General features: G+C 36.4%; 1 protein-coding gene across 3 annotated transcripts in view; it reads right to left on the bottom strand.

Annotated features, from left to right (window-relative positions):
- Positions 1–13,932, bottom strand: part of Rmdn2 (regulator of microtubule dynamics 2) — an 87,516-nt gene that overhangs the window by 67,501 nt on the left and 6,083 nt on the right. For 2 of the 3 annotated variants that reach the window (XM_071601505.1, XM_071601506.1), the window contains exon 2: positions 10,576–11,043. In XM_071601505.1, the coding sequence (XP_071457606.1) occupies positions 10,576–11,027 (452 nt within the window). In that variant the 5' untranslated portion in view covers positions 11,028–11,043. Of the gene's footprint in view, positions 1–10,575; positions 11,044–11,601; positions 11,777–13,932 lie in introns of those variants that run through there. The other variant, XM_027933484.3, reaches the window with a different exon arrangement.

Genomic DNA, 13,932 nt, shown 5'->3' with positions numbered 1-13,932 from the left:
TTTCCTATCCTCTACTATTCCCCCTCCCCTCCCCTCCCCTCCCCTCCCCTCCCCTCCCCTCTTCTCTCTCTACCCCCTCTACTGTCATTCATTTCTCCCCCTTGTATTATTTTTCCCTTTCCCCTCACTTCCTCTTGTATGTAATTTTGTATAACCCTGAGGGTCTCCTTCCATTTCCATGCAATTTCCCTTCTCTCTCCCTTTCCCTCCCACCTCTCATCCCTGCTTAATGTTAATCTTCTTCTCATGCTCTTCCTCCCTACTCTGTTCTTAGTTACTCTCCTTATATCAAAGAAGACATTTGGCATTTGTTTTTTAGGGATTGGCTAGCTTCACTTAGCATAATCTGCTCTAATGCCATCCATTTCCCTGCAAATTCTATGATTTTGTCATTTTTTAATGCAGAGTAATGCTCCATTGTGTATAAATGCCACATTTTTTTTTTATCCATTCGTCTATTGAAGGGCATCTAGGTTGGTTCCACAGTCTTGCTATTGTGAATTGTGCTGCTATGAACATCGATGTAGCAGTGTCCCTGTAGCATGCTCTTTTTAGGTCTTTAGGGAATAGACCGAGAAGGGGAATAGCTGGGTCAAATGGTGGCTCCATTCCCAGCTTTCCAAGAAATCTCCATACTGCTTTCCAAATTGGCTGCACCAATTTGCAGTCCCACCAGCAATGTACAAGTGTACCCTTTTCCCCACATCCTTGCCAGCACTTGTTGTTGTTTGACTTCATAATGGCTGCCAATCTAACTGGAGTGAGATGGTATCTTAGGGTGGTTTTGATTTGCATTTCTCTGACAGCTAGAGATGGTGAGCATTTTTTCATGTACTTGTTGATTGATTGTATGTCCTCCTCTGAGAAGTGTCTGTTCAGGTCCTTGGCCCATTTGTTGATTGGGTTATTTGTTATCTTATTGTCTAATTTTTTGAGTTCTTTGTATACTCTGGATATTAGGGCTCTATCTGAAGTGTGAGGAGTAAAGATTTGTTCCCAGGATGTAGGCTCCCTATTTACCTCTCTTATTGTTTCTTTTGCTGAGAAAAAACTTTTTAGTTTGAGTAAGTCCCATTTGTTGATTCTAGTTACTAACTCTTGTGCTATGGGTGTCCTATTGAGGAATTTGGAGCCAGACCCCACAGTATGTAGATCGGAGCCAACTTTTTCTTCTATCAGATGCCGTGTCTCTGATTTGATATCAAGCTCCTTGATCCATTTTGAGTTAACTTTTGTGCATGGCGAGAGAAAGGGATTCAGTTTCATTTTGTTGCATATGGATTTCCAGTTTTCCCAGCACCATTTGTTGAAGATGCTATCCTTCCTCCATTGCATGCTTTTAGCCCCTTTATCAAATATAAGATAGTTGTAGTTTTGTGGATTGGTTTCTGTGTCCTCTATTCTGTACCATTGGTCCACCTGCCTGTTTTGGTACCAGTACCATGCTGTTTTTGTTACTATTGCTCTGTAGTATAGTTTGAAGTCTGGTATCGCTATACCGCCTGATTCACACTTCCTGCTTAGCATTGTTTTTGCTATTCTGGGTCTTTTATTTTTCCATATGAGTTTCATGATTGCTTTCTCTATTTCTACAAGAAATGCCGTTGGGATTTTGATTGGCATTGCATTAAACCTATAGAGAACTTTTGGTAATATCACCATTTTGATGATGTTAGTTCTGCCTATCCATGAACAGGGTATATTTTTCCATCTTCTAAGATCTTCTTCTATTTCTCTCTTTAGGGTTCTGTAGTTTTCATTGTATAAGTCTTTCACCTCTTTTGTTAGGTTGATTCCCAAGTATTTTATTTTTTTTGAGGATATTGTGAATGGAGTGGTTGTCCTCATTTCCATTTCAGAGGATTTGTTGCTGATATACAGGAATGCCTTTGATTTATGTGTGTTGATTTTATATCCTGCCACTTTGCTGAATTCATTTATTAGCTCTAATAGTTTCTTTGTAGACCCTTTTGGGTCTGCTAGGTATAGAATCATGTCTTCTGCAAATAGTGATAATTTAAGTTCTTCTTTTCCTATTTTTATGCCTTTAATTTCTTTCGTCTGTCTAATTGCTCTGGCCAGTGTTTCGAGAACTATGTTGAACAGAAGTGCTGAGAGAGGGCATCCCTGTCTTGTTCCAGATTTTAGAGGGAATGCCTTCAATTTTTCTCCATTCAGAATGATGCTAGCCTGAGGCTTAGCATAAATTGCTTTTACAATATTGAGGTATGTTCCTGTTATCCCTAGTTTTTCTAGAGTTTTGAACATAAAGGGTGCTGTACTTTGTCGAATGCTTTTTCCGCATCTATCGAGATGATCATATGGTTCTTATTTTTAAGTCTATTGATGTGGTGAATAACATTTATTGATTTCCGTATATTGAACCAGCCTTGCATCCCAGGGATGAATCCTACTTGATCATGGTGCACAATTTTTTTGATATGTTTTTGTATCCGATTCGCCAGAATTTTATTGAGGATTTTTGCATCTAGGTTCATTAGAAATATTGGTCTGTAGTTTTCTTTCTTTGAAGTGTCTTTGTCTGGTTTAGGAATCAGGGTGATGTTGGCCTCGTAGAATGAATTTGGAAGTTCTCCCTCTTTTTCTATTTCCTGAAATAGCTTGAAAAGTATTGGTATTAGTTCCTCTTTAAAGGTTTTGTAAAACTCTGCTGTATACCCATCCGGTCCTGGGCTTTTCTTAGTTGGTAGTCTTTTGATGGTTTCTTCTATTTTCTCAGTTGATATTGGTCTGTTTAGGTTGTCTATATCCTCCTCACTCAATCTGGGCAGATCATATGATTTAAGAAATTTATCGATGCCTTCACTATCTTCTATTTTATTGGAGTATAAGGATTCAAAATAATTTCTGATTATCTTCTGTATTTCTGAAGTGTCTGTTGTGATATTGCCTTTTTCATCCCGTATGTTAGTAATTTGAGTTCTCTCTCTTCTTCTCTTCATTAGCATGGCTAAGGGTCTGTCGATTTTATTTATTTTTTCAAAGAACCAATTTTAGTTTTGTCAATTTTTTCAATTGTTTCTTTTGTTTCGATTTCATTAATTTCAGCTCTGATTTTAATTATTTCTTGCCTTCTACTTCTTTTGCTGTTGTTTTGCTCTTCTTTTCCTAGGATTTTGAGATGAAGTATGAGATCATTTATTTGTTGGTTTTTTTCTTTTTTTAAGGAATGAACTCCAAGCAATGAATTTTCCTCTTAGAACTGCTTTCAATGTGTCCCATAGATTCCGATATGTTGTGTCTGTGTTTTCATTTATCTCTAAGAATTTTTTAATTTCCTCCTTGATGTCTTCTATAACCCATTGATCATTCAGTAACCTATTGTTCATTCTCCAAGTGATGCATGATTTTTCCTTCCTTCTTTTATCGTTGATTTTCAGTTTCATTCCATTATGATCAGATAAGATGCATGGTATTATCTCTACTCCTTTATATTGTCTAAGAGTTGCCCTGTGACATAATATATGATCTATTTTTGAGAAGGATCCATGTGCTGCTGAGAAAAAAGTGTAACTGCTTGATGTTGGTGGTATATTCTATATATGTCAATTAAGTCTAGGTTATTAATTGTGTTATTGAGTTCTACAGTTTCCTTATTCAACTTTTGTTTGGAAGGTCTGTCCAGTGGTGAGAGAGGTGTGTTGACGTCTCCCACGATTATTGTATGGTGGTCTATTAGACTCTTGAACTTGAGAAGAGTTTGTTTGATGAACATAGCTGCACCATTGTTTGGGGCATATATATTTATGATTGCTATGTCTTGTTGGTGTATGGTTCCCTTGAGCAGTATGTAGTGTCCCTCTTTATCCCTTTTGATTAACTTTGGCTTGAAATCTATTTTATTTGATATGAGTATGGACACTCCTGCTTGTTTCCGAAGTCCATATGAGTGATATGATTTTTCCCAACCTTTCACCTTCAGCCTATGTATGTCTTTTCCTATCAAATGTGTCTCCTGTAGGCAGCATATTGTTGGGTCTCGTTTTGTGATCCATTCTACTAGCCTGTGTCTCTTAATTGGTGAGTTTAAGCCATTAACATTTAGGGTTATTATTGAGATATGGGTTGTTCTTCCAGCCATATTTGTTTATTTATGTTACTAAACATGGTTTGTTTTCCTCTTTGATTATTTTTCCCCCCTTTAGTGTCCTACCTCCCACTGTTGGTTTTCATTGTTATTTTCCATATCCTCTTCCTGTAATGTTTTGCCGAGGATGTTTTGAAGAGATGGTTTTCTAGCTGCAAATTCTTTTAACTTTTGTTTATCGTGGAAGGTTTTAATTTCATCTTCCATCCTGAAGCTTAATTTCACTGGATACACAATTCTTGGTTGGAACCCATTTTCTTTCAGTGTTTGAAATATGTTATTCCAGGATCTTCTAGCTTTCAGAGTCTGTGTTGAAAGATCAGCTGTTATCCTGATTGGCTTACCCCTAAATGTAATCTGCTTCCTTTCTCTTGTAGCTTTTAAAATTCTCTCCTTATTCTGTATGTTGGGCATCTTCATTATAATGTGTCTAGGTGTGGATCTCTTATGATTTTGCACATTCGGCGTCCTGTAGGCTTCTAGGATTTGGGATTCTGTCTCATTCTTCAAGTCTGGGAAGTTTTCTCGTATTATTTCACTGAATAGATTGCTCATTTCTTTGGTTTGGACCTCTATACCTTCCTGTATCCCAATGACTCTTAAGTTTGGTCTCTTTATGTTATCCCATATTTCTTGGATGTTCTGCTCATGGTTTCTTAACAGTCTTGCTGAGCTGTCTATGTTCTTTTCAAGTTGAAATACTTTGTCTTCATTGTCTGATGTTCTATCTTCTAAGTGTTCTACTCTGCTGGTAGTATTCTCAATTGAGTTTTTAAGTTGGTTTATTGCTTCCTGCATTTCTAGGATTTCTGTTTGTTTTTTATAACCTCTATCTCCCTGTATAGTTGATCTTTTGCTTCCTGGATTTGTTTGTGTAATTCATTGTCGAAGTGATCTTTCATTGTCTGATTTTGCTGTCTAATGTCTTCCTTGAGACTCCAGATCATCTGAAGCATGTATATCCTGAATTCTTTATCTGACATTCCATCTGCTACAGCTATTACCTCTTCTAAAGTTGAGTTGACCTGCATTGCTTGTGGTCCTTTCTTTCCTTGTCTTTTCATACTGCTCGCGTTTCTTTCTGCTTGGTGAAACTGTTGTGTTTTTGAAATTTTCCCCCTATATATTTATATTGCTCTTGTATAGTTGAAAAGTCTCCCTTGCAGGGTCGGGCAGTGGCTGTGCTCCTCCTCCAATTGGGGTGATCTGTCTACCACGCTGACGGCCGCTGGGCCTGTTCTGCTGGTCGGTCGCAGGTCTGCCTACCTTGCAGGCGCGGGCGGCGGCTCTGCTCTGCCCCTCCTCTAATTGGTGTGACGTGTCTACCACGCCCGCGGACCCCTGGGCCTGTTCTGCCGGTCGGTCGCAGGTCTGCCTACCTTGCAGGAGCGGGCGGCGGCTCTGCTCTGCCCTTACTCCAATTGGGGTGACGTGTCTACCACACCGGCGGGTCGCTGGGCTTATTCCGGGTGCAGGAGGCGGCTCTGCTCTGCCCCTACTCCAATTGGGGTGACGTTACTACCACGCCGGCGGGCCGCTGGGCCTGTTCCGGGTGCGGGCAGCAGCTCTGCTCTGCCCCTACTCCAATTGGGGTGACGTGTCTACCATGCCGGCAGGCCGCTAGGCCTGTTCCGCCGGTCGGTCGCAGGTCTGCCTACCTTGCGGGCGCGGGCGGCGGCTCTGCTCTGCCCCTACTCCAATTGGGGTGACGTGACTACCATGCCAGCGGGTCGCTGGGCCTGTTCCGGGTGCGGGCGGCGGCTCTGCTCGGCCCCTACTCCAATTGGGGTGATGTGACTACCACGCTGGCGGGTCGCTGGGCCTGTTCCGGGTGCGGGCGGTGGCTCTGCTCTGCCCCTACTCCAATTGGGGTGATGTGACTACTCTGTTGTTGTTCTTAAGCTAATTTTCCACCTGTATTCTTTGTCATAGTGGCAGAACTATTTGCTTTCTGCTCCCTCAGCCCTGGCCAGAATAAATCTTTTGTCTTTTACTTCAAAAAGACCCATAGTTTTATTTGGGATTTTTGGAACCACACCTTAACAATATAAGAGTGGAAGAAAAATCCCTCCCAGCAGATCCATAAAACTCAACACAAGGATACAAAAAATAAGAAAAAACAAGACAACACAACACCTCCTAAAATTCAAAATTCACCAGCAACTAATCCCAAAGATGTTGAAGTGGATGAAATAGCAGATAAAGAATTCAAAAGAATCATTATAAAAATGATCAATGAATTCCAAGAGAACACAGAAGAGCAACTGAATTGATTAAGGAAGTCAGTACAAGATATGAATTATATCTTGTATATGAGGGATTCAATAAGGAGATATAAATACTAAAAAAAGAACCAAGCATAAATCTTGGAAATGAATTAAATAAAATGTTCAGCCAAAAGTCTCATGATCATGCTGAAGACAGAATCTCAGAGCTGGACGACAAAGTTGCCAGCCTTAGACACTCAGACAGCATTAAAGATAAGAAAATAAGTAACCATAATCAGAATATATAAGAACTCTGGGACAACATTAAGAGACCAAATTTAAGAATCACTGGGCTGGAGAAGGGTTGTTAAGAGGCAGGCTAATGGAATGGATAACTTGTCTTCAGGGAAGTAATAACAGAACATTTTTCAAGGCTTCAGAGAGAGATGAACATCCAGATACAAGAGGTATTCAAAACCCCAAACAGACAAGATCAAAAAAGAACCTCTCCACAATACATTATAATTAAAATGCCTAACATACAGAACAATGATAGCATTTTAAAAGTCTCAAGAGAAAAACATCAGGTCATATTTACAGACAAGCCAATAAGAATCACTTCTGAATTCTTAGCACAAACCCAACATGTAATGTTACATGTTGGGTTTATGATAAGAAATAAGCCAGAAGAGCTTGGAATGATACGTTCCAAATATTGAAAGAAAACAATTGTCTTCAAGACTGCCATATCCAGCAAAGCAATCCTCCAAAATAGAATAAAAATTAAAAACCTTCCAAGATAAACAGAAACTAAAACAATTCATGACTACTAAACTACAAAATTTTCTTAAAGAAATACACAGGAAAAATAAAAAATTAAACCCAGAACTCACAAATGAAGAAATCACATTAGCTAAGCAAATAAGAAGCAGGACCAAATTGAGCATGATAAATAAATCAAAATGGCAGGAATTAATAAACATTCCTCTATAATAATGTTGAATGTTAATGGTTGCAACATTCCAATTAAAAGATATAGACTGGCAAAATGGAATAAACACAACTATATATTGTTTGTAAGAGATTCACCTTACAGGCAAAGACAGCCATAGGCTGAGAGTGAAAGGATAGAAATTAATATACCAAGCAAACAGAATCTGAAAACAAGCAGGAATAGGTACTTTTATATCTGATAAAGCAGAATTCAAACAAACAAACAAACAAAAAACCCCCAAAGCTAGGATGATGGCACACACCAATAATCCCAGTGGCTTGGGAGGTTAAGGCAGGAGGATTGCAAATTCAAAGCCAGTCTTGGCAATTTAGCAAGGTTCTAAGCAATTTAGTGAGATCCTGTCGGAAAATAAAAAACTAAATAGGGCTGGGATGTGGTTTAGTGGTTAAGCACCCTTGGGTTCAATCTCTGGCACCAAAAACCAAACCAAAACAAAAACAGTACACCTCCACATCTCCACATGTCAAGATTTTAGTATTTAATACTATTCTCCTAAGGGGAACCAATGCTGGCAAGGCAGTAACTGATTATATGCCATGGAGCAGGGACAAAAACACAATCGGTCAAAATACATTATTATTAAGAAGCAAAGATTCTTTCCAAGTGTAAATACTTGTTCAGGTAATGAAACAACTTTAACATGCCCTCAGAGTGTATAAGAATTTGGGCATCAGTCATCACTTTCACACCCAAATATATGAAATTAGCTGAGTCCAAAAGAGGCAATAGAACTCATAAGGCCACAGTGATACTCACATATTAAGAAGGCATGTAATAATAGATTCTTATAATGTTTGCAGAAAATGCATCCCACTAAACTTTTCTGTGAGCAGATTTTACGAGTACCAACATTGAGTTTTAATCAACAACTAATCTTATGATTATATTTTTCCCTTCTTTTGTAAAACTAAAAGCATTAGAAAATTGTAGCTGGTATCTATTTTGCTAAAAGTAGTAAAAATTTCTAGGCACCTCTCACAAAAGATCAGTTTTCCATATGGAATATGTAATTGTCATTTGATGTTTTAATTCTGTCATCAAGGACATAGTGTATGTAGGATGCATCCCATCTTAAAGTGCTAAAGGGATATTGACTACATCTCACCACCAATGATCATCTCAGACACATAAGAATTTATAAAAGAACAGGCAGTCTATAACATAGTTCATAAATACTTTGTTTCTAAAAATTATTCTATTTTATTTATAAGGTTAGTTTCTTGGTATTTATTCAGAAATGTGTTAAATCTTTCTATATCTTATTCCTTTCCCCCAAAATATATCAAATTCAGTATGGGTTAATTTATTTAAAAATTTTTTAAATGTGGAGAAAATAGGAAAAATGACTTTCCCTCTACTATACTTGGTACCATTTACTATAGCTTACTCTGTCATTAGGGCTGCATTAATTTACTCTAGTATTTTATTACTAACAAAGACACCAGGATCAAACAAGAGAGGCAATGTCTTACCTCCTATCAGTTGTCATATGCTTACTTTTCCACACTAGCTGCATGTGACTGTTACTCATAAATTTCACAAATCCTTCTTGAACCCACATTAAAAATGTATGCCTATGACATTATTTGAAGTTATAAGTCCTGTAATTATCTTATTTCTATCTTTCCTAAATTCTAGAGTGTTATCATTTCTTGAATAAGCTTATGCTCACTTAGCAAAGGTCTTTTTAGATAAGGTCCACTCATGCTTTGGGCCTAGACTGCCAATCTTCCTCTTGGCCTAGAAGTTCTTCTCTGGCTAGTTCCTAGTTCTGTTATGTTCTTCCTATGACGTGATTGTCAAAAAATGAACACAGGACTCCTGATGAGGAAATACCACAGGTTTATATGCAGGCAGAATAACCAGATGATTTGTATTTAATAATTCTCAATGATGTGCCATGTTATGGTGGAATTTTTGTCTTTATCAGAGTACTAAACCGACATGACCTATTCCTATAGTAACTAAAGGTCTCTTTTATGAGTTATAGTTTTGAGTGATTTAGAACTATTTTAGATTCTTTCTAAACATTTCACTTGCCTGTTTTAAAACTGTTTGTTTTTTGTGTTCAGGAACACAAATTTTTCAGACCTTCTTATTATCTAGATCCATCATTTGTGGCTCTTCCCAATCTGAAAAAACTTTTCATAGTCATTTCCCCAAGTTCATATAAAAGGTGCTAAACAAATTCAGTCCTGGCATTGATCTCTCAACTATTTATACTTCTTTCTATGAAATCACCCTTTTATCCATACCCTACTCTTTGTTTCTTCCCTTCATATCCCTCCTCCCAATTCCATGGCAAAAACTTTGGAAACACTCATTCATTCAAGAACTCTTTACTGGAATCTACTCTGTGCGAGGTACAGAAGTAAGGTGTTAGAAATACAACAATGAAACCCAGTGGCCCTGACATAGAGTTACGAAAAATTGTGCTGTAATTATGAATGTAATGCATTCCACTATTGTCATGTATGTAAGAAATAAAAAAAAGAATTATAAACTGTACCATATCCAGTGATTTTTAAAATTTTAACCTATTTACTTTACTCTTAAAAACACTAGTCAGGCACAATTTTTTAATTTAAAAATTATTTGTGTCTTCCTTAAAGAATATTATGTTTTTGGTGTTAGAATTCAATAAATTAATCTGTGTAAGGATGAAACTGAATCACACATTCTCAAATCTTTTTAGAACTGCACTAAAATTCAGTAGCCACTATCACCAAGAGGTATTCAAATTTGATTACAAAATATTATAAGTACAATGAAATAAAATTTAAAATTCAGGTTTTTACTTTCACCAGCCACATTTTAAGTGCTTAAGAGCCACATGTGGTTAGTGGCTACCATATTGGGCAGCATAGATATAGTATATTTCCATCAACACAGAATGCTTTATTAGATAGCACTATCTAGAGAGTTCTTACATACAAGATCACACAGTGACCACATTAAAAAATAAGTTATCCATTTCAGCAAACAATTATATCTTTCTCAATACTTACATAATGTCACCTATTACTAATTACTTAAATTCCTTTTGTCAATGTGATCTAAACAGCCTAAAATAATGACAATACTGAATATGGTTTTAATTATAATCTCATTCAAAATAATAATTCCTTTTCATTTCTTGTTACTATCATAATATATGACTGGAAATATGGAAATATATAAATACCTAAATAATAGCAATAATACAAAAAATAATTCAAGATGGGAAACATCTTATGGAAACTTACCCTCCTTCACTTTCTGCTTCCTCAGAACTGTTACTTGTTGCTGTACTTTGAACTGTAGTCAGCCTTCTTTTTCTAGCTCTGTGCTGAGGACTTATCTTATGAACTGTTATCTTCCCTCCAAATTCATCTTGTATATATTCTTCCAGCTTTGGAATGGTTTCCTTAAGAAATCTGATTTCCTCTTTGAGTTCTTCCATATTTGTCAGTAATTCATTTAACTTCTCCAGTATCTGAATTTGTCTTCGTTGGACAATTACTGCTGTTCCTTGGCCAGTATACATTTCATCTTGCAGAGTTATTGAATTACACATATTACCCAGAGAAAGAAATTTAGGTAAATTCAATGTTGTAGTTGGTTTACGGACCTTGTGATACCACAAAACCAGCAAACTAATCCCAGCAGTTCCCACCATGATGCCAAGTATCAGTTCCTTATTTGTGGAATGAAGCATTTCTTGGGTTTTGTTTCTAAAATTAAAAGCATAAATGTAAATGAATGTTGTTTGTCTTTGTCCAAGACAAAAATATTAGTGCATTTGCAATCAATAAAAGACAAGTCTACATTTAAAAAAAAATCTTCAGAAATCATAATCTAACGTGTATGAGTAAGTACCTCAATAATACATATGACCCAATGGAAATATTTACTTTAAGAAAAATTACTGAAATCTAGTGTAAAGTATGGACTCTAATCCAGAATTTGTATTCTGCATGACCTATTTGAAATGCACCTTTTATTTATATTTGTAAAGGATTTGATAAATAGAAGCAAAAGTTACATTATAAATCTCTGAGAAAATTTGTGAATTCAAGTTATTATTAATTTTCTCTGAAATTTTATTTATACATAATGAATTTGATGGATTTCTTGGTCTTATCTAGTCTTTAAAGAAGGCCAAGAAGCTCTTCCCTGGCACCTACCTCATATTAGGACTTAAATTTAGAGTGATTAACAATACAGTTTTTAAAGTCCAGGACTTAAAGAAAAAAAATATATTAGAGAGTTTTGGTAAGTTTATAACTCACCTCATCTCTGGTTTATTCAACATGGAAAGCAGAAGTGATAATGTAACATACAGCATGGATGGGTGGGTTATCCCACAAATTCGAAGAATGAAATCTCCAGACACAAGAGAGAGATCAAAGTAACAGGATTTATTAGAATAATAGAGAGAAAGCAGAGCTCCTGAAGAGGGAGGGGTCCCAAGAGACGGCTGCCAATGCATGTCTGTTGTCTAGGGTTTTTATGGTTTCATATGTCCCTATAGGTGATTGGTTGGATGATATGTAAATACAGGATTCAGAAAGGGGCCAATCAGCTCTCTTTATTTTGTCTTCTTCAGCAAATCTGGAGAAAAGTGTTTTTTAAGCCTTTATTGGCACGGGGTGGGGGGTTGGGTTTGTTGGCTCAAGAGGAAGTGCTTGGGGTAGATACAGATTTTGTGGTTGGCTGTTGCTAAGGGTAGGGGTAGGGGTAACTAAGGAAGAGCTCTTGTGGTTGAAGTTGTCAGGGGAAGCAATAGAATGTTCTCCAGACTAAGATAGCATGGTGTCTTCCTCCTTTTCTTCTCTGAGACCCTTTTCCTGGCTGCCTATAGTGGTCTATCTTTCTGACTCACTAACATATATGTAAGTATTGTCCATCTTCTAACCCAGAATTTCTCTCTCCTTATATTTCTGCTTATATCTGAAGTCTTAATGTTTTTGTTTTATTTTATATTTTCACTTTAAAAAATATTTTGATTTGATTCCTTTCTCTTTCTGACCTTTTACCTTTTTGCATTCAAGGCACAAGCTATCCCCCACCTCATTCCACATAAACTCAGCTACTTGGACTAAATACATAAAATTATTCTCTAGTAAATCTCACTTCACTAGTTCTATGGCTTATCCCTGCTCTTAAAATCACAAGACAAATAAAGGAAACCATTGATATATGCTTTTATCTGAGACTTAAAATGGCAATAAATATGTTAGTGCTCTACTAAACTTTTGAAACTACAGTAAAGTATACTGAAGTTTTTTTTAAAAAAATCCTATAAATTCAAAGTTCCCCAAATTGTTTTACCTTTAGTAAACCCTATTTTATAACAGGTAAAAACCTATATTAAATTTTACTAATGACTTTGGAGAAATGTTACAAATAGTAATAAGTTGTTCAATATAGTAAATGAAATTTGTAATTTTTTTGATTAATTTTTCCTGAAACTTTATCAAGGAGCAGATAATTAGAGCATTGCCACCTAGAGCCCTGAGAAAAGGGGTTAGGAGAAAGTCCTATACTGTCTCTTGATTTCCAACTGGAGGCAATTTCTGGGCCATGGCACAAAGAGGAGAAAACCAACAGCCTGATAGTCTCAGTGAGTTTAAATGGACAGAATGGACAGAGATCTGAATTCATACAAACTGAAGCACCCAGAATTTGTGTGTCAGAGTACTGAGATGAGGGAGGTATATTCAGAGAAAGAGCTCTAGAAATACACATTGAAACCCCATCAGGACTGGCAAAGAACAATTTGTACGGAGAAAACAATCACCAGGAAGCTATAAACTGAACTACTCCTTTAGATTACACAGAACTGGGAAGTATTCAAGTTCCCAAGAATTCCTATAGAATACATGAAGCTTTCAGCAGAGACCCCAGATGGGTAACATAGGGAGTAGTGGGACTAAAGTAACTCTAGAGTTAAGGCTATTTAAGCTTTCCCTAAAATAGACTTAAAAATATGCCTCCAAAGGATTAAACTGATTCAACAATACTTTAACTGCCATGATGATGAAAGTCCAATACTTGAAAAATCAGAAAAGCCAGAATTCAACAGCATAAAATCAAATGTCTAATATCCAATAAAAATTATTAGACATGGAAAGACACAGGACACTGACAGAGATAATTAGAAGACAAAGGTGTTAGAATGATTGCAAATATGTTTGCTATTTATTACATATACAAATACATTAACAGAAAACATAAACATGACGGGGAAAGAAAAAGAAGGTATCAATCCAAACCAAAAGGAATTTCTAGACATGAAAAATAAAATGTCTGAAAACAACTGTACTAAATGGGATTAATAGAAAAATCACCATGGAACAAAAAACAAAATCAGTAATCCTGAAGACATAGCAAAAACAGCCATTCTAAATAAAGTACACAAACAAAACAAAACAAACAAAACTTATGGAACAATATCAGTCTAAAAAATACATCAAATTAGAGGGGGAACAGTAACCTAAAATTCCCAAGTTAGATAAACATATAACAGATCAAAATATAAAACCATGTAAAATTAAAATGCTCAACACCAATAAAAATTACTAAACATGCAACTAAGCAGAAAAATAGTAGCCAGGGGG

This window comes from Marmota flaviventris, chromosome 14 (genome assembly GCF_047511675.1).
Source record: "Marmota flaviventris isolate mMarFla1 chromosome 14, mMarFla1.hap1, whole genome shotgun sequence".
Classification (NCBI taxonomy): Eukaryota; Metazoa; Chordata; class Mammalia; order Rodentia; family Sciuridae; genus Marmota; species Marmota flaviventris.
Note: the sequence above shows the minus strand (reverse complement) of the source record. Positions and strands in the feature narration are given on the sequence as shown.